Here is a 22429-nt window from a genome sequence, read left to right as displayed (position 1 = left end):
AGTTGAAGCAGGGAAGTGGGAGTTTGAAGCAAGCCGAATGTATTGACGATATGTCTCCTTGAAGCAAGAGAGGGATACGGGAACGGCATGGTTGAAGTACCTGCCAGACACATGCTGCACGGGGTGTCATTGCGGTACACCATACCTGTCCCGCTTTGAACTCAATCTATACAAGATTATCATGTGTTTAGTTTGAAGTACACTTATTCACATCTTGATGAATTGGGGCAGGGTTCAGTACCTGTTAACCACTAATCACTCAGTCTTTCGTTAGGACTGTAAGCGTCCTCCTGTCTTTCGCCCCCCAGCAAAATTCTCGGGATAATTTGGACTATGCTTTCTAAAAAGAAAAAGTTCCATTTTAAACCATGTCTTAGACAAGATAGTGTATAACCCTTTGGAGGTTGCGATTCCTCAAAAATTGGAAGAAATTGTGATTTTGAAATTATTCTAATTTTTTACCAACATACAACCAACTTGTCATAATGTAAAGTAGTAAATGCTATTTAAATACTTTTGTGTTAGTCTGGTTGAAAAAAAACTGTGAAATTGTGAATTGTAATGTATTAATATTGTATTGAGCAGATAAATGGCAAGTTTATGACAGACTACATGTATCACATAAACTATCCATGAACATTCCTTCTTTTAGTTTCATTTAATTTGTATTGTAATGCATGAAACAATCAAGTATTTTTTGTGTAATAATTTCTTATGAACACTTTTTGTAAGGATAAACTGTGGTGCATTAAAAGGGTTAAACAAAGTCTGGTATATCTTTGTAAGAGATAGCATGGGGAGGTAATGATTGTTTTATAAGAGTTTGATAAAAAAAAGTACCTGCAGATTAGATTTCATAATCATGTAGAAGCCTTTGTGGTTAACTTATGATGTGGTTTGATAAAACTATACAAAGGCTCGAACAATGAGAAACATAGCAACAGCAGATGGAAAATTGATAACACAATGTATAGCAGTTCAGACGTGGAAAAATATAATTGTATTATTTTCCAAACCTGGCTGTTTTTTCAGACACATCCTATGTTTGCCTTTTCTTATTGTTATATGTAAGTGTCAATAAATAACTCCAGGCTTAAGCATCCCACATCTTTCTTTAATAACACTCTCCCCGACAGTTTCATAAGTATTGATTTCCACGAGTAGTCTTGTGCATTTAGCAGCATGGTTTTCTAGCGCCTCTAGGGAGTGCGCACAGTTTGAACATAGCACCGCAGGAGAATTCTCCATTTCAGTTTTTTTCATGCGAGCCTCTCAAGCTTGTGAAATCAGACTTGATTCGTCTCTTTGGGGAGGAATTACTCAGGGAAACTGTCTAAATTGGAAATTATTTTTTATGGGACATTTCCACTCAAGACATATTTTGCTCTTTTTGGAATGACTGAAGTTCCATGTTTATGAAACATTACATACATGTACTTCTGAATCTTTGACAACAGAAAACATTGTATTTTCAAATTTTCAGGTTTAACACAATCATAAATTTATGAAAAAGTAGGTCAAATAATATTTATTTGAATAATGTTAAATTGTTGAGTCTAGATCAACTATATTACTATTTAATAGGTCAGTTAGATATACTGTAGAATGTTTTTTCAAAGTAAACAATAGCCCATTCACAAAAATAAATTGAAATGAATACTTAGAATAAAAAATGTTTGTTATGAAGAAAAAATCCAAATCATGATTTTGAATTCAAAGCCTTTCCTTATATTTTCACTTATTCTTCTTTGCTTATTAAATTTTCCCTCTGCTCCATCTCTTGTTTTCTCCCATCTTCTAGATTTAAATGTTTTCATCTGCTTTTAAATCAATTTTTATCAGTCTCTATAAAGAAAGACCATATGATTTCAGTTAAAAACACTTCAGCCAACTTTCCATTTGCTTAACTTAATGTTGTTCATGTTCAGTAATTAGTTTTTTTTTCTTTTTGTCTTCTGTAGGCAAGAGCTTCACACTGTCCATCTTCATCTACACCAACCCTCCTCAGATCGCTACATACAACCGTGCAATAAAGGTCACCGTAGATGGGCCCAGAGAACCTCGAAGTAAGCCTAGTTTTATTTCTTTTAAGCATTGCGCAATCCAAAACAACACCTTTCGTGAACGAATGGTGTTTTCCATAAAATGTGAATATTCCGAAATTGTCAAAATTATTTTTCAGATTATTTTATTTGAAGATTAGCATGATGCTAGGAATAGTAATGATATAATAATAGGCATTTATATAGCGCCATCTATCTAGAAATATTCTATTCCGAGGTGCAATGTTATTATTATTATTACCACGGCTTTAGCTCGCGCTACCTTTCAGAACTCATGTATACAAGGAATTAATCTTGCCGGTACCCATTCACCTCACCTGGGTCGAGTGCAGCACAATGTGGATAAATTTCTTGCTGAAGGACATTACGCCATGGCTGGGATTCGAACCCACGACCCTCTGTTTCAAAGTCAGAAGACTAATCCACTGGGCCGCAACGCTCCACTCAAATCAGAAATCTGCTTTGCTGCAAGCCCTGTGGTCAGAGTACAAGGAAAGTCCAAAATCGGCTTCAAGATCTAGCTGATGATGATGCAATGTGGACCTCAATTTGGTTCTTTTCCTACAGGGAGGCTTGAAGAAGACTTGAATTTCCAATTTTTATATTCATTCATGCACATCATTCAGAATTCTGATATTGAAATTTTTAAAGGTTGGAATGTCGATATCAAATGCTTTAACAATTTCCTTTGAAAGTCGGATGGCAACAGATTTTGTAGTTTGTGCCACGCTTTAGACTTCATACATTTCCTAGCTCTACAGTCTGCCAGTTGTTCCAAATTGATTGCATTTCATACGCTTTAGACTGTTTTTAACTAAACTTATGTAAATCAGTCCTCATTAAGAATAAAAGGTTGTTTTTCAAAATAAAAACATCCTTGTCTTCTTTCAGTTGAAATAACTTTCATCTTGGCATGGTGCCTAGAACCGTAATTTTGTTTATTTTATTTGAACAATATTGTGGGATATCATTTGGTGTTAGGGCAATTAACATGTATCAGGCAAATTACTTGGCCATAAGATATGTATGAAGCTGATTACCATTGGATATGATTTTTAAATTCTAATTGGAATTTCTGACTTTCCTGATATTCAACAGAGTTCTTTTCAATACTCCGTAACTACAGTCCCTTTTTAGCAGTCTTTTTAGCAGTTGGACTTGAAAGAAAGTGGCAGGGGATGTCCGAGTTCTTCTTGATTGATCTGAAACTTTGATCTCCATGATCTGAATATAGAAGCAAGTCTGTAGATTTTGCCCCCTACTTATCTTAACAAAGCCTTTAACTGGACTGAAAAATTCAGAATTCGTAGAACTAGGTTAAAGGGAGATCACTTTCACTTTCGCTCATGTGTCAGTGCGTTGTTATCAATAAAATGCCTTTATAGCTTGCTGAAGACCCCCTCATTGTACGAACATTGTTGAAAGCCGACTTTCACTTTCTGGTCTTGGGCTGCATGGTAAAATATGATAAGGAGGGAAGCATTGCATTGCGATTTTGAACACTGTGTTTACGACTTTGGATAGCAGAATATTGAAACCACTGGAATGACTTTCATCTTCTGTCAGCTCCTTGAAAGAAAAAAAAAATACTATCAATATTTCTGCATCACAGTACTATTAAGCATACGCAGTTTTTCATATGAGCTGCGTATTCTTTAATTCCAGGTGAAAGGATCAAAGCTGAGCTCCATGTACATGTATAATAGTGCTTCTGCTTTTAATACTAGAGCTTTTGCAATTTAATATTTCCTGACTGGTTTGATAATCTGAATTCACTTCCAGTTCCGGGGTGTTAGCAGCTAGCATTTTACTTTGAATGTTGAAAGGAAATATTGTATGGAAATCTATAATTTTGTTCATTGAAAAATTACTTATAGCTGATAGTAAAAAGAATGCATTTTGCAAGAAAACAATGTTCAAGCATTTTCTTGTGTGGCTATCATTGAGTATACTATTCAATGATGAAATAGTTTGACTGATTGATTTTCTCTTTATTCTAACCAAAACTTAACTTATAAAAAAAACAGATTATACCTGTCTCTAATAGAACTACTGAGAGATAATGGCTTTATTGACACTCATTATCTCTTTGTAGCAATATTTAATTTCTTTGTCGTCCTCCAATTTGTTCATGCAGCTAGTAGTATGACTCACTTACAGGCCATATAGATCTGTTTGGATTTCAGATTTTATTATATCAAGGTATTGGTCATCAGATACGGACTAGGATTGATTAGCCAGGTCCCTGTATCACAAGGCTTTGTGATTGATCATCTGGCTGTTTTTACTATTGATTGCATTCATGATTGTGTACGATCGATCCTAAGAAACAGTTCTATGATTGATCGTTAAGCTTTGTGTTAAAGGGACCCTGGACCTGACGCTACTGCCCCTATGAATGGGTCATCTTTATTATTAGGTGTTCTTGTCCTATTCGGAATCCATTGATCAAACAAAGATAGGAATACTTACAATTCGTAAGATTAATCGACAAAAGCAATCCAGGAATAGCACACATTCCGGGCATAGTTGTGGATCTCTTTTATCAGGTTTAGTGTAAACTGCTGCTTTAAGGACACTCTTTTGTTGAGTGCGATTTTGAAGAGAGAAAAAAAAGTTCAAATTTTAACCTGATTACTACATGTAGGGGATCCCCAATATGCTAATGTCTTCAATTCTCAATCATGAAGGCCGATAGGAAAATGGAAAAACGATGTGTCATGATAATAATGATGAGAAAGGATATAGTAAATTTCTCTTTATACATGTATGTAATACTTATTAGAATTATGATTATAAACCGCTTTTTATTCCTATGAATATTTTTTCACTCCAAAGATTAAAGAGTATTTTTGTTACTCCTCAGATTTGTTTCACCGAAAGATTATTTTTTTCATCCCATAGATAGAGTATTTTTCACTCCTCAAGAATATTTTTTCACTCCTTAGCTTTTTTTACTGCAACACCTAGGGCTCTTCGAATTTGAAATAGTCCTTGTAATTTTAGCTGGACTTGTCACTTCATCATTCAATGAAGCATCTGGGAATCTAAAAAAAAAATCTCATGATTCCTAGGGAGCTGGGAAGGTAGGGTCCTGTCCCATATTACTTTTCCTTGCATCAATCCATAACAGTGGGGATTTTACCGATTTTATTCTAGAGTCGATCTTAATCCATCCATGGAATTGACAGAATTAGAGGACTCGCCGATAACATGTTCAGCGTTACAAGAGAAATGTCGCACTTCCAGCGAGGGAGGGCTTTTTTTCTGTAATGTTTTCCCTTTTTTCTTGCAAACCAACCCACTGCTTATTTTGTTCTCTAAAATAACACCCCATAAATGAATACAAGACGATGGTGGTCAGGCATTGTGGTTTTCATCAGAGCTATGGAGGGGGTGGATGTATGGCACAGAAGGTGTTGAGTTTGTCTCTGCATAAAGCAATATTATCAGCAGGACTGAAGGGACTGATCAGAAGTGTATAAAATCAAATATCACCCTCCATGGTCGATATCCCAAGTTTTTATCATCATGTTACAAAAGCATAGTGTTGTGTTTTGATGGTGATCTGTTAATGTTCAGCTAGATGCATGAACCTTTATTTTCATTCTCCCATACAATGAAAATTTATTGTCCCCCCCCCCCTAAAAAAAGGAAAGGTAATGATAATGATAATAGGCCTATAAGAAAAAAAGAGAAAATCATTGAACAAATAATTTTTGATAAGGAACCTTCATTTTTCATACCATGCTAATTTCTATGCTATTTTGTATAGGTTTTAGTTTGTGAAAACCTGAAGAAAAGCTCGAAATTCATCCTTAAAATCTTAAAAGTGAGACTGTAGATTTGAAAAAAATAATATCTCATTGACTTCAAACAAAGTGAGGATGAATCAGAATCAATTTGAATATTGTATATTCTTTATTCTTTAGATCAGGGTTCCATTTCATAGATACCTGTTATAATAACAAATACAAAATTGATATAAGCAAATTACCATTAGCCAATCAGAAAGGAGGATTTCACTAGCTTTCTACTGTTATTCCAAACTTGTTAAATGAAACGGGCCCCAGAATATATTCTTGGATCAGTAAGAGCCATCATTGAGTGTGAAATTAAGTAATGGTGAATGACTTTGTAATCTATCACATCAAAAATTAGTGTTAAAATGGGAGGATGAAAGGGTGGGGGAGAGAATGGTAATGGAGTTATAAGATCTCGGAACAAGATAGACAGGTAATGGTTAGACAGAATAGCATTACCGACAAGTTCAATTGAATTTAGATGCTGCGATCAATACAGCGGTTTGCAAGCTTCACGATTCCCCAAGTTGCGATTACGACAGCCCGCGACCCCCTCGGGCGCGATATGGTTGCCGATCGTTTTGCTTGGCTTTTCATCGAGATGGATCGGTTGCCGAGGTCCTGGGACAAATTATCGGGGGCTAACTTCGCTGGCTTGACCTCGCTCAAGGGGGTGGGGATTTGTGCACCCTGTCGGGCAGCCAGCCTCGTGTTAGCTTAGCTGTAGCTGCCCCACGAAAAAACATTTCCCCATCATGTATATGGCCAGGCGTTATTTTCTTTCCTTGAACAAGTCTTTTGGTTAACTTTTCATGAATTGCTCTTGGAAGAAAGAAGAGGTGGAATAACTACCCCATGAAAGGAGGGCTTTGTCAATAATCGGATAGGGTCCAGTACGCCCGCCTGCCCGCCAGCCAGTCCGGCTGGCCCACTTGCTGCCGGGAGGAGGGTGTAGACATTTTGTCCTGTGATTGTTCTTTATTTGTCAAGAACTTGTAGAAGCACCAAAAAAACTAGCCCCTGTGTCTATTGTTTACCCTCTGAAATTTGAAACGTACTTTAATGAAAGGAAAAGGGCACTGAGTGGATGAATATTCCAAGAGTTGTTGGATTTATGATCTTTGAATGGAGCTGTTTATTCGGTGCACCAAGGTTATGATTCTTGAGGGACTTTATTAGAGCAAGATATAGCAATATGAAATGGCAGAGAGTGGCTTTTGTAGTACTAAATTCTCATTTTGATTGGCACTTGACTTGCACTTAAACAGGACTTCAATTTAAGAAAAGGACCATCGTGATCACAATGAATTAGTCATTTAGTATTTTGACCGGAATTATTGTTGCTCTTCAGTTACACATTCAAAGCAGAGCTCAAATTACTTTTGTATGAGAAGGCAATTCCTATTCATTAATAGAAACCATTTTCACAGAATTCTGACATAATCGGAGAAGCAAAACTACCCTTTGTTAAAAAGGAGAGGAGAAAGAAAGTATTAAAAGCCAATTAGCTCATTCTAAGCAAGCAGCAAAGCACTTATAAATACAAATCAATCTTTCATCAAAACTTTGTGAGCATATACATGTATGTATGCCATTCAATTCAATTGCCATAGAAAACAAGCCATAAAATGCAATTTATGTCCCTCGCAATTTCCCCAATAAAATGATCAAGAGCTAGAAAACAGAAGAACTTTCTATCAATGCACTACTACAAAAAATATACATAGTCCTAGCTTGTTTCCAGTTTCATTTTTATATCTAAATTTAGTCGCTTTAATATTCCAATCAGTGGCCAAATCTTCTGTCTAGAGTCCAATTGCTATTAAAATAGAATGTCCCTAATCATATCTTATTTCACAATACATTGGTCATTTCAAATAATTTCTGATTAAAAGAAGAAAATGGCAACAAAAAAACTACTAGCCTACATGCGAGGCTATAGGAAGCTTGGCTCGCTATCCATATAACCTTGTTGAAGTCTGTTATCATATCCTTCTAAAGGATTATCAAGAATAAAAATCACTAAATACCGGGATTTGGGAATGATATACAAGCAGAGACCTCAGAAAGTGCAACGTTACAGTCACAGACACAGAGATATCCAATGATATTCTTTTGATTATAAATGTCATATATTCCCATACTATCCGTTATTTCCCTGAAATTTGTGTAATGATTACATAATCATTTAAAAAGTAGTATTAAAAAGAAAACATATTGTTATAAATGATTTTTTCCTGTAGGATGCTCTTGGGTTTTGGTCATGATTGAAAAGATAACTTAAGATCATTCTATATCATGGTTTATATGAAAGTAGTTTAGCCTCTATTTCTCTAATCATAAATTTATTCTTTATGTAAATAGAAAGTAGCTAATGGTCAAGCAGACACTGTAAAACATGACACAAAATGCAATCTTTGGAATTATTATTGAGAGCAGCATTTGGTCGTCATCAAACACCACAATGTTTGTATTTATTTGCATTTACTCACTGCACAGTAGTTTTGCTCACTGTAGATTATCCAAATCAAGTTCCTGTGCCGAGACCAAGACCTTGTATCAGGCCAAGGCTTCTGTGTTTTATTGAGGGTCATTGATTGGTCCTCTCAGGACTAAATGACAGATTTCAAGGGGAATAGGACCATTTCAATTCAGAGCGGAATTTGACATGATCAGTTAAGAAGAAAATCATGACATTAAATACTTGGCTTTTGAAGGCAGAGGGGTGTATTCTTACTCAATGTTTTGGACCAGAATACTAGTAGTCATTTTGAAATAAATTCAGTTTCAAAATTTGCACCCTTTCTCATTTACTCCTATGTGCGTTCAAATTCAATTATGAATTCTGACTGTAATAACATAAATCTGATAGGCCTAGTGTATGATTTCACTATGAAACGTCTTGTCACTGATCAAATTGCTCTTGACCAATCAGCTACAAGTGTTTCAGTAGCTTATAAATATGTAACCCATGTCAGTGAAATCGTTGAAGAAAGCATAATTTGTGAAATAAGTTACTCAGGAAAATTATATTTCTATTTGGGAGCGTGAAGTGAACTAGTCAAATTGGACCTCAGTGATAATTTCACTTTGCTTTACATGATATGACTTTATTGTCTAATTTGAAATTCACCAAGTGAAATATGATTTTTGTGCCTCATCATGGGGCAAAAAATGTGCGTAGAATTACTTATTACAATATAATGTGAATCAATACTCGGCCATATTCCTAGTCCTATTTAACGATATAAAGAGAAGTCTAGTTCCACCTGCGCAAAGTTTCACAGTCTTGCGACAATAACTAGAACAAGTGGAACATTACGCTTTCAAGGGTGTTTTCTATGCTTGGTCAGCGAAGAGTCAATTTTGTTCAGAATTTCATGGACATTTTGTAAGGAGACCATTGTCAATGTCCAATCTTGCATTGCAGCAATCTCTCCATTGTTTAGGATTCAACTATTTGAAGGTGGCATTCAGCGAAAATGTCAAATTCTTACCGAGAATAAAGAAATCAATTCTAGAATAAATAGGTGAAAATGTGAAAGCGTTTTGTGATACTATCTGGAATTTGTCAGTGTTATGGGAATAATTTGAGGGTAACAAGCAGATGTTAAGGTTTTTATTTCATGAATAAAAACATGGATTATACTTGTTTCTTTGTATTTGCTTTCTTCTACACATCGGTAGATGCAATCATATAAAAGTATATTCCAAGAAATTGATGATTTGAATTCCCCGAAGTAGCTTTTTAAATAACATATGAACCCATAGGCCATTTCCCACTGGAACATGGTGGTTGGTGTCCCAAACAGTATAGAAATTGCTGAATTCAGTAGTCAGTGGGTTAACTTTTTAATCAAATAATAGGGGTAATGTTAAAGGACAAGTCCACCCCAACAAAAAACTTGATTTGAATAAAAAGAGAAAAATTCAACAAGCATAACACTGAAAATTTCATCAAAATCGGATGTAAAATAAGAAAGTTATGGCATTTTAAAGTTTCGCTTATTTTCATCAAAATAGTTGTATGAACGAGCCAGTTACATCCAAATGAGAGAGTTGATGACATCACTCACTCACTATTTCTTTTGTATTTTATTATATGAAATATGAAATATTTTTATTTTCTCGTCATTTTCATGTGAAATTAAGTTTCATTCCTCCCTGAACACGTGGAATTCCATTATTTTAACATTTTTTGCTTCAGGCATTGAGGTCCTAATCATCAAATTCGTAAAAATTGAAATATTGTAGAATTCAAACAATAAAAAACAAAAGAAATAGTGAGTGATGTCATCGACTCTCTCATTTGGATGTAACTGGCTCGTTCATATAACTATTTTGTTGAAAATAAGGGAAACTTTGAAATGTCATAACTTTCTTATTTTACATCCGATTTTGATGAAATTTTCAGCATTGTGCTTGTCTGATTTTTCTCTATTGATTTAAATCAACATTTTTCTGAGGTGGACTTGACCTTTAAAACTAGGCTGAGTAAAAACTGCAATTCCGTATAATTATCACTGTTATGGTTGTGTGATTGAATATTTTCGCTGAGACACAAGTAAACAAAATATTTACTCATAAAGTTAGCACAATGTCTTGTAAGATACATGTATTTGGTTATTGAACATACATGTATTGGAATGTTTTAAAGGATATCCTTTTTAACCAGAAGTAATTCATGAAATCCAAGTCCTTTATTTCCTTCCTCGTTATCTCTTAAAACTTCCTTATCCTCTTCACATCATTTCCTCTTCAAGCAATATTTTTATTGATAAAGCATCGCTTTCATTGACTTTCTTTTTGAATATTAATTACAGGAAGTTGTTTGCAGTCGTATTAGGGGAAAACATAAAGAAAAATCAAGGGCAGACACTATTAGGGGAAAGTTTAGAAATTTATCATTAATAATAATCACTTTCAAGAACATTAGCAATATTTTTTGTTTATGTAATGAAAAATATTTGTCAACACTCCAAAGTGAGCATTAGAAGCTGTACTAACTCTCCCTTTGAATAAAACGATCTTGAGAAGGTATAATTTTCAGATTCACTAATAATACTTGGCATTCTTAATGATGAATATTTGGCTCAAAACTTGTATGATGTGTACAAGTGTCCATAATTATATGCATATTCGCATCGCCACAAAGGAGAGGGTTTGAAATGCTATTTTACTTAAGAAAACATTTACGTATTGCAAAATCTACAATCTATTTGGTATTTTTATAAACTCATAATACTTAACCTACAAATCATCATGATTTTCACAGTATTTTTGTAAATTTATTTGCTATTGAGAAACCAACATTGATTTTTTTTCTGAAAATATTAAACTGTATTGGCCATGTGTGTAATGTCACAAGAAATGACTCCTTACTGATCTTACTCCATTACTTAGCTATGTATCCATAGATAGATATGTTCAATCATGTACTTTTTGTAGCCACAAAAAAGTGAAACTTTAAATGCATTTATGGTTTCTGTCCATGGAAATCCCCATAGAACTTCAACTTAATGAAAACAATCAGTAGATTTTATATCGCACAAAGATGACAATAGTAAGACTTAAGTTGGCTAACCTTTAAAGGTAAAAAAAAAAGTAATTGCAGCAAACCATTTTTCATGAGAAAGTCTTTAAAATCAAGATTAATTACCACCATATTATCATAGATCTAGATAAGGTACATTGAAATCAACTCAACTTTGTGTAATCTTAAATGAAAACCTATTATTCTGATGATCACTAATACAAAAAGGCATATGTGGGACAATGTATTGATATTGATTGGAAAAATACCCAACATTTTATGAAATTCTGTGCTTATTTTGCTCATTTCTCAGCAATTACATATATTTTCCAGAGCCAATTGTCATGCAGTTTTTTATTTATACATACAAACACTTGGGTAGTCATTTTATTGGATTCTGTTCAAACTCATTTTGAGATCGTGACCACAACTGGTATTTATCTTTAATTCTACATTTTTTTGTAATTTCTTTCATTCATTACTCATGAAAGTGAGGTTTTTGACCCCGTTTTGAGGGGAAGCATCTACTTCCTTTGGTGTGAATGCATTCTGATTTGATCTGAGTGTATACTACTCCTTTCTTAGAAATGTGGATTTTGGATCAGGATATTGAAACTTGCAGCATATATTCAATCCCATTCAGTATTATTCATTCAGCCAAAGTAATGTTATGTTATTGGAGACAAATTAAGGGTTTACTTTGTAGGGTAGGAAAGATAACTTTTTTTTTACAAAAGAAAATTTGATCATATTTTACCCTCTGATAATTGCATTATTGGCAGAGGTCTTTTTCATATAGATGGCATGGATTTTTAATATTGCTGTGAATTATGTTTTGGCTACATGTTTGACTTTGTTTGCGTGACAAATTGAATAATGTAGAATTGAAGTATTAAGATGTGATCATGAATCAATTAGCAATTAAGTGGTGGACTATGAAATGTGATAAATGATGACATCTTCTGTTTGTAGACCAGTGTTAAACATGTAGCCCTTTTTCACAGAACCCATCCCTAGTCAATCTTCTCTGATTACTATGCAAATCGTTGTTATCGAATCATGCATTTACACTTAAAATGTTCCAGTGAAATGACCCAGGATGACAGAATAATTCACAACCAATACATGACTTCAGACTTCCTGTATGGTGCCACTATTTCTCTCATGGGCTTCGACCATTGCCTGAGATGAGGTCACGGCTCAATGTCATGATTGGCCCCCCTCAAAGTGCCAAACTAGCAGCCGATTTCCATGAAATTCTTGGAAATCGGTCTTAAAGGGAAAGTAGAGTAATGGTCTGGAGAACTGTGAAAGCGATTGAGTTGAAGTAATTGAATTTGTTGATTTTTTTCCCCAATAAAACGTTTGTGTTTTGTAATTGCCTCACACTTATGCACTTTATTCAAAATCAGACTAGGCAAACTTAAAATGACAAAACTGGAATTTGAAAAAGGTAGGCATTCATGATAAAGAGAAATGACCATTTCCCCATTATGTGTTATACCCCCATAATCAATGTGCTGGTGATTCTGAATGCCCAAGTTCCTATTGGAAACACGTCAAACAATCCTTCCGAAAGATTTTTAGAGATTGCCTTGTTCATTTTGCCAAAGAATATTTATTTATTTACGATGACACAAAACTGAAACATTTGCCCAAGTGGCAATTTATGAGATTTGTATACATTCTCTGTATCAAATTCCTATTTATATTGATTAATAGTGTTGGACAAGGGTGTATCGTGAAAATTAGTGAGATGATTATGGGTTAATTTTTAGTTTCAATCATCTTTTGTTATTAAGAGGGTTGCCATTGTAGTAAGAAGTCTGATCATGAAGCCATTAGTTTTAGCTGTCAGAAGTGATTTCCTCCCCCTGTGTTGAGGTGTCTAGGCTACAGCTCGAAGTAGGCTTACTTTGGGAAATTAAGCAGGGCAAGGCACAATACTTGTATTTCAAGTATACCTCTTTCATTTCAGAAGCGATAATGGGGTTTTTCCCTTCATATTTTTGAGATCTGACTTACTTAATTTAGACCAATTTTGCTTCTTTTAGGTTTATTTGACCCAATGTGAGAATCAGATGAAGAACAGATGCATTCTAACAAAATAATTTGTATCAATTTTAACTACCTGCTAGTATGCTACGTATGACTGTTTATAAAGTGCATATTCCAAATAAGGCATGATTGGTTCATGAAAGGCCATATGATCAGCATATTTTCTTGGAGGTTTGGACCAGTTGCTTTCGTCTTGAAACTTTGTTCTCTGCAAAAGTGAAAACTTTCTTCAACAAGATTCAAGCAAACAAAGTAAGTACATAATACCATCAATATCAAAGTCCCTTGTTTGTCGCCTTCCCAAGAGGCATGGTGATTTGCGGAGGAAGCGATGCCTTTTCAAGAAGGTGATTCCCCCCTCCTCCTCCAACAAAATGGCTGCTTGAGAATGTCCGACCCCAAATACAACTTGAATGAAGGAATTAATGTAAACACACCAGTTGGACCAATAAAGCTGTTGTTGATTTTCTCAAAAATCGTTTGGGCCTGGACCCTCTTAGAAGGCTTCTTGAAAAGCTTAATCAAGCAAGTGTAGAAATACAAAGGACCAGAATTTCTGAAGTAAGTCTTATTGTCTGCATCGTGCGCCCTATAAAGCACTCCCCTCTCCCCCTCATCCACATGGACTATTATCCCTTTTCGTTGAATGTCTCTCATTAAATGCCTTTTTGTTGAATGTCTCAATAGCCTCCTACTCAGGGACGTTAGTCAGGTGTGTGCGTATGCGCGACCGATTGGCCACCTTAAGTGGATCTGCCGTGGCAGGGAGAGGTCATTGGCGGTCAGCGGAACGCCGCTGTTTGATTCCCCGGCCGAGGTGATCCCGGGACCCCATGAATAACCATGGTTGGGAGCGTGTTGTCAGTTTGTGCAAGCCCGACTCCCATTTGTCGGATTGTTTGTACGGCTGTTAGGAATTTGAATCTCTTATTTCTCTCTTTACCCTCCTCCGTCCCTCTACCTCTCCTCTTTTTTCTGCTTGTGAAGCATTTGAGAGAAAAAAAACTGAAGTTATTCTGATAGCATGAGGCACTGGCTTGGGATATTATCTGAATTTCATCTCTGTAAATCTATTTCGTATAGTAATCATCCCTTTTTTCTGCTTTGTGGCATGAGAAGTAATGTTTAAATTATCATTACTTTCAGTTCTAAGTGAAGTATGGAATTCGCAATCAATGTCAATTTACCAATTAGGATTTAACCAATTAAGAATCATTATTCTTAAAAATGTTGTTTGAAGTTCATCTCTATAACCAAGGAGCTTGAAGCTCCTTGCTATAACTCCATTTCATATCTGCCAAGTGGTTGTACTATTAATAGGAATATATACCTATATAAGGGGGGGAAGAAATTTTTCATTTTAACCTGTGTGTTCCTTTACATTTCAGTGAAATTCCAGGGAAATTTTTGAATAATTTGTTCCTATTTCTTGGCTGTCAGGCTTTGACCATTATGTATCATAATTATAAATAGTTCCCTTTTCTGTTGCGTAGCAGAGAAAGTAGTGTTTAAATTATCATTACTTTAATTTATTTTTAGCTAAGTATGGAATTAGCAGTTATTTTCACTCTGCCAATGAAGAATATAACAATTAAGAATTGATTTCCCATTTTTGGTTATAGTGGTGTAAGAATGACTGAAGACATTTGTTAATATTTTATTTTCTTACAAATTTTCCCCCACTTCATAATTTATTGCAAGGTCAAGACATGTTAAAATGACTCCCCTTATTAGCTTGTAAACTGCATGCTTTATGGAAGCCCTTGAAATAGGATTCAATTCAAATCAAGATTGGGTCTATTTATTACACCCGATTATGTTTAAGTCCTCTCTATATATTTGCAAATCAAATTAAAGTATATTGCTCTGCATTCAATTTCTTGGTATTGATTTTGCATTTGATCATGTTTTCTCCATGCAATAACATCTCAATCTCAACCACTGAGCCCGAACTAGAACACAGAAGTGATATCGTCCTGTCAATTTTATTGTTATTTCAAATCTCCATGAATTCAATATTCCCAATCGATATCGGCAGTAAATTTGGCACCGTCCTCGCTCCTGTCTCTCGGCGCGAACATGCAAACAAAGATGCACCTAAGATTTGTTGATACCTGTTGGACAGGGGTTTTGTTCTCCCCAATCAATACCTCACACAAAACCCGTAAGTTCAAAGTGGTCCCTACACTGTCAACAGGTTTGCAGGCATTGGAGCGTTTCTAAAGAAGATTGAAGATGAGTTTCCATTGTTTCTTCTTGACTCAAGGTGATTACTGAAGTCTATCCCTCACACCTGCGTGGTTTCCCAGCCGACACAATGGCATGCCCTAAGATAGATCTCCAATCCTTCGGGTCCAGGAGACCCAACAATAGACTTCTCATTAATATTGGCTTAATGCTTTGGTCTGATCAGGAAGGTTGTGTAACTAAATTATAATCATGTACACTACTTAATAGTTTTTGGTAGAAGTGCTTGAAGAACTAGTTGGATCTTCAGTATGATGCAGGAAATTTAAACTAATCATTGGAGTTTGTTTTATTTTGTTTTATTCATTTCTATTTATACATGTAGTAGGCCTACTGAATTGAATAATTGGAACTTTTGTACCTACCATACTTATGCAAGACTGAGAAATTCCAAGTCAGATATTCTGGCTGGAATTTATATTTTTTCTTTGTAAAATGCATCAATGCATTGTACTTCACAAAGTAAGAATGTTTTCTTAGTATTTCCATGAATAGGGCCTGTATGTAAATTTTATAAAAATATTTTTCATGATGCGTAACTATCTCTAAATATAAAGTAAGTGGTATATATGACTTATACCATGAAGATATTAATTTAGAAAAGGCTTGCGGTTTATATAGATAATGCTGTCTTAATGTATAATCTCATATTCCAAAGCCTAAACCATGAATGTGAGACTTATTTTCTATCTTCTCTACTTGAAGTATTGCAACAATCTACATGTCGGTCTCTGATAACATGACTTTCGTATGCTTTTCTTTCTGAGCACATATTGGTCCTTTCCTAGATGCTTGGGACATGCCAAGAAATACTAGCAACATGTGTTTCTAGGGATTGCCTGAGGTAGGCTTGGGAAGGAATAGATAGAAGTGTGCCAACATTTTGGTCAAAGAGGTCACGGTATAATTTATATACCGGAGACTGATATTGGAACATACCATATCATTCAACATCCTTAATCCTGAATTATGCAGCATGTGAGGGCTGTTCTGTTTCAGTCGTATGATTTCACCGGTTAACCCTTGATTTCCCTGTTCATGCATCAAAACTTGTACCTTTTTCTAGTTGTGACACCCCACAGGTGGAAGGGTGAAAGTGTCTGCAGTTGTCTCTGCTACATTTGTTCTTCCTAATCTGTCCCTGGAGTAGCCTTCAAACCATTTTTCTTCAGACCATGTTTGATCCAGTAACAGCTTGCTGGCTGTCTCTGTGCGAGCCGTGGCCGGTGTATCTGCTGCGTGGTTGCCAGGGGTAACGAGATCTACTGGCGCTGGGAAAATCCCCTGACTCATGAAGAGGAACAAAGGCAACGTGCCTGAACCCTTCTTAACTTGTCATATCTTTTTAAACCAAATGATCTTCTTTTGGTGTTTGTTTAAGGGAAATGCTTTTGAGATTTGTTGAGAAAGCTGACAAACCAGTTCCTTTAAACCCCATTGTGGTTTGGTTACTAGAGCAATTATTGTCAGTGTCAATTGCTCTTGATTGGGATCTGTGGAGAGACCTGTTTACAGGGATCATGACTTTTCATACCATATCTACAATGTTCACTTTAGATCATGGCACCGTGCCATACCATATAGTTGCAGAAGACATCATTTATCACATGTGTGAATACTTCTTCAAATGGATATACTTAATTATTTCTTCAAATACGATTATGAATAGATTTTGAAAAAACAAAACAAGGGGAGATAGTGGTAAAAGTAATGGATCACAGTAGAATATTCAAAGAAAGTGTTGTATGCATTGTGCTAAAAGAGAAATCAAGTAGATGCTTAGAGCAAAATCAGAGGATACAGATTATACTTGTAAAGGAAACTCCAATAAGAAATATTACTTGTGTCCAGGCATGTTCCATTTGTGCAGAGTGGAACCCGGGCTCATGCCAAATAGAATGTAATCAATCGTCAAGGAAGATGTCACCAATCTCTCCCTCGCCCTGCCAAAACGGATCTCTTTTCCTGCCAGATGAACTTGCCAGCACAGTCTTATTGATTTTCCTTTAAGTCCACTCGGTAGAGCGAGCATTTGGACACCCACAAAATGCCGATAATGGTCAGATCATTGAGAGGCAAGGTGCCGCAAAGCTAGATTTGTGGTCAGTCCGCTCAGGTAGTTTGCTCCACGTGCCACCACCACGACAGGAGTTGTTTAGACATATATAGAAGACCACATTGTTGGTATTTGAGGGATAGGTGGTGAAAGTGGGAGGGGACGTTTCTGCCTATACGCTAACTCTCTCCAGAGTGTGGCGTAGACACAGCAAGGACAGACACACTGCAGAGATATCATCTCTGGTTGAGCAAGGTAGCAAACCTCAAGTTCAGTACAACTAGCTACTTGTGTTGTAGGCCTACCAGTTGAATACCGGGAGATTGGTTCTTCTGGCACCAAACTCCTAAAAAGACATGATAATGCCACCATTCTAGGCATTGCTGATATCACAAAGCAGTCATTAGTTTATCTGAAATATAGACATAATGACCATCAAATGCAGTAAATTGTTATTGGTAATAGAGCTGAAAGGGTCAGAAGTTCTCATGGATAAGTCCCTTTTCCCTCTGGTCTGATCATGGATCCCTCTAGTAGGATCCATGGTCTGGAGAGTGTTTCATGAAAGGACTTGTCAGACGTTTTATCCGACAAGTCCCATTTTATCCGATAGTTACCATAGGAACAGTGCCTCTAAGCCAATCAAAATCATGGAAAGATGTCAGATCTGACAACTTGTCAGATGAAAATATTGATGAAATGCTATCGAGCCCAGCCTGAGGGAAGGTGTGAAACCAGTATACAGGTGTTTGATATAAAGCAATCATTCTTAATCATCATGGAACATGATCGCTTTGGAAGACGATGGAAGACAAATAGAAATTGGTCAGTGGTTCATTCAACTAGTCCCACACTCTGCTGTAAGTGCTACCAGTAGGCATGTATTATTCATATGTCATCCAGCTACCACTGCTGGTGTAAGTTGCCAGGAAATCTAATAGATACATAGTACCTTAATCCCTCTGCACTTCTTAGGCAAGATTAGCCTAATCTCCTGTGGTATCTAATGGATTCTTTGGCAAGGATAAGGAGGCTTAGAGGATTAGCCTAGCGTGCCAATGAGGATTTTCAAGTTAAATTTGATATTTTTGTACTACTTCATATTGTATTTGAGAGTATTGAGCGAATTGTATATGATCCGGTTGGTTTGGGGTGGGATATTGAGAACTAGTGGAAGTCTGGTACTGTGTCAGTATCTTAGGTCAGAAGCGCTGTATCATTGGCATTGGTTTCATGTGTAGGCCTACCACAGCTTCATCAACAATGAACTTCAGAAGAACGAACAGGAGAGCAAACTTTATGAAGTTTTATATAGGAAGGAGCCATTGATTTTTTTAAAAATGCATGAATGGGAAAACAGAATGCTTCTTAATTGTTCAGAAAATAAAGTTTTTAGGTTTAAAGCATTATTCTTGATTATATATTATGTTTTACCATACAGAAAAAATAATTTTAGTGTCAATGTATTGTGACAATACATTGATACTATTCATCTTTTCTGAAGAGAGAAGGTAATAATTTAAACGCTCTCATGTATCTCAGAGGACATGCAGGCTGAATTGTAGTATTACTAATGTCATTTATATCTAGGAATTCACCTTCTAAAAGTATATATTCCAGAAATCAACATGGTCAAACAGAATGGTTTGTGGTTCATGCATTTTCTTTCTTAATTTTGGAAATTTGAATCCTTATGCATAGGAATGATTGACATACTCAGTGATCAATAAGGGATTACTCTCTATCATGAAGAGAGAGGGGGGGGGGGCTAGGGTAAGAGAAGGGGGAGGGATATGAAGAGGGGTAAAATGAAGAAATCTGTACTCCCCATTAGCAAGTTGTTGCACTAGATGGCAAAGCACTAATCTCCTTGCCAAATATTTTCTCTGCTCGAAATAACCCCCCTTGTTGGCTCAATTTGGCTTGGACATTCTGTCAGCAATCACAGATATCTATCACCCATTCAAAAAGATCAAGTTTGTAGAGCTTAATATGGTGATAGCAGACAAATCAGAACTTTTATTGTTGTAGTTGCTTTGTTTGAACTCGACAAGGAGTAGCAGTCCTCTATTCAACAATGATTTGAATCGCAGATGAGGGATAGATGTGAGTTATAACACGTATTCAGGAACTATTTCCACCCCTCTGCATATCCGCTTGAGATTGGTGTTGTATGATGTAGAAGAAATGACCATCAAACATTTTAAATACTGGCTGGAGTCCAAATGACACCTTACCTATGTCATGATGTTTATCTCTATCGGAATTTCCATGTTATGTTGTTTACCATGGAGACACATGTATATTTCTTGAACAGAAGCATGCAATCTTTCATGTGTAAAACCAATACAAGTTGGAGGAAAGATTGTAAAGTAAACAGTGGTATATCTTGGATTGCTGCCAATATTATGAGGATGTTTAGATTTCTTTTCAATCTGTTTCATTTCATCAACTGCATTTTGTGCAGTCGAAGTTATTGCGAAACTATCATACAGTTGCTGTGTTTATGAACTAAATGTTCCATCATCTCTATCTCTCTATATATATATCTTATCTTTAAAACTTGTTTCCAAATTGTCTCACCAATCCTACATCTTCCAATTACTTAAGGTATTTCAGGTTTCATTACACTCTGTTGTAATTCACGTGGGGCGTACTGTTGTAACCTCCGTGGCATGTACTATATATAACCCCATAGTCTTACTACGCACCCATACACTACGGAGTACCTACCCTTACAGAGTGCAGAATTCTTTGAAAAGGGAAGTTTGCTTTAGAGTTTCAATCACAAATCCAAACACCAAGGTCCATCTCAGAATCAACAGAAGCCAAAGGTGGGCTGCAGTTTTAGAGCAGCCACCCTTCAACCTACTTCAAGAAATAGATTACTTTGTAGATTGATTGGTGAGATAAGATTGGGGATGGGATATTGATGAGGAGTCTTACTTTGTTTGAACTTTGTTGGAAGGATAACAGAAGGTGGTTTCAGACCGCCTCGAAGTTCGCCAGTTCCAGGTATTCTCTGATCGGGAAATTTACCCCGATCAGAAAATACCAGGTATTTTGGTAATGTGAAAGCAAACTACGCGTAATCTCCCCGAAAGAAAATACCCGCTAAATAGTGGGTACTTGGCGAAATTACGAGAACTTTCGTGGGGATTTTTCCAAGGTCGCAGGTATTTTGGCGATGTGAAAGCAAATTACGGGAACTTTTATCCCAGCGTGTCGTTGGGCGCGGCGGCGTGGGTGGCTGCTGGGCTAGAGATTTTGAATCTCCCGCCTTGCCTGCTTATCAGACCACACTGCGCATGCTCGTAACTTCGGGAACTTATCCCGAAGGATGTGTTTCGGGGCGGTGTGAATGCAGGAATAATTAACGGGTATTTTTTAGCCTTAAAAAGTTCTCGTAATTTAACGGGGATTCTTGTGATCGAGGCGGTTTGAAACCGCCTATTGGGTGTAAACAATCCCTTTGATGCATTTTTTTATGAATGGGGTTGACTTAAAGTTAAACTGATAATCTTGTAGCCTATTCAAGGTGTATGGATTTTCAGAATGAGACCTTATTTAAATCATTTGAGGCTTCACCCTAGCTTCACCTTACCGCCCCCCCCCCCCTTTCCGATATCCCTACAATTTGCATCCCTTCAGAATTTGCTGCTAAAAATTTTTTTTGCAAAACAGAAAGCATTCAAGATTTTCGGTTACATTTCTGAAACTACTATTTACCAGCAATTAATCCTCTACATGTGAATGAAAATTGCTGGATAATACTGGAGGACCTAATTTCTTTTTTGGCTCACAGAAGCAACAAAACATTGACTACATTGCAAAAACATTTAGTGAACAAGTAAAAATGCAATAGTCGATGATACATTTTCTTCATGATATATATTGTTTAAAATAATGAACAGGTAAAAAATATATGAGTTAATGGTATATTTTACTTAATGATATGTATATATATGTTTAATGTTATATGATAATTTGTTATGAATCTTTACAGGACCGAAACCCAAGGACCAGGAGTCCCGTTTGATGCCCCCTCCCATCATCAACACCGGCCACACCCATCCCTTTGGTGAGATCAGCCCCCATCATCCAAACCACCATATTGGAAGACAGCAGTCCTTCCAGAACCAGAGCCGTATGCCTAGGTCTTACCCTCTTAGTCCAACTTCGGGATCGTATGGTAGGTTATCAAGTTTCCTAGGGTTATCTTTAAGGGAGATGTACATTGCAGTCAAGGTCGGCCTCAAGACCACATTTTTGCCAGCATTGACTGTGGCTGCAGGACATGTACAAACTGTATAGGAGGGGGTTTCCAACACTTCTATAATACAGCGCAAAATGGAGATATATATAAGGGCACAAGTCATATGCAATGCCAATGAGAGGGACGTAAAAGGGCACCCACGGCCATGACCCACGCTATTCTTGGATTAACTGAAGGACTACTGAACCCATGCCTTATGCAGACTTTGTAGATGAAGTGTGTACCAAATTTTTTTCCTAACGTTGAGAAATTATTAATAATAATGAATGCAAGCATGTTCACACTGTAAAAACTGTGGTGTTAAAACTGATACCAATTGGTGTTAATAGAGGACCACACCCTGAGGTGTTGAAGTAACACCCTAGCGATTGAACATAACACCAAAGAGTGTAA

At 36.3% G+C, this 22429-nt stretch overlaps 1 protein-coding gene across 1 annotated transcript in view; it reads left to right on the top strand.

Annotated features, from left to right (window-relative positions):
• The window catches only part of LOC121413870 (runt-related transcription factor 1-like), a 54924-nt gene that overhangs the window by 11518 nt on the left and 20977 nt on the right, over window positions 1–22429 (top strand). Inside the window, exons 2-3 of the mRNA XM_041606847.1 lie at window positions 1962–2066; window positions 21767–21952. Of these exons, the coding sequence (XP_041462781.1) occupies window positions 1962–2066; window positions 21767–21952 (291 nt within the window). The remainder of the gene's footprint in view (window positions 1–1961; window positions 2067–21766; window positions 21953–22429) is intronic.

Source organism: Lytechinus variegatus, chromosome 4, assembly GCF_018143015.1.
Source record: "Lytechinus variegatus isolate NC3 chromosome 4, Lvar_3.0, whole genome shotgun sequence".
Classification (NCBI taxonomy): Eukaryota; Metazoa; Echinodermata; class Echinoidea; order Temnopleuroida; family Toxopneustidae; genus Lytechinus; species Lytechinus variegatus.
The sequence above is the reverse complement of the archived record's forward strand: the minus strand, read 5'-3'. Positions and strand labels throughout refer to the sequence as shown.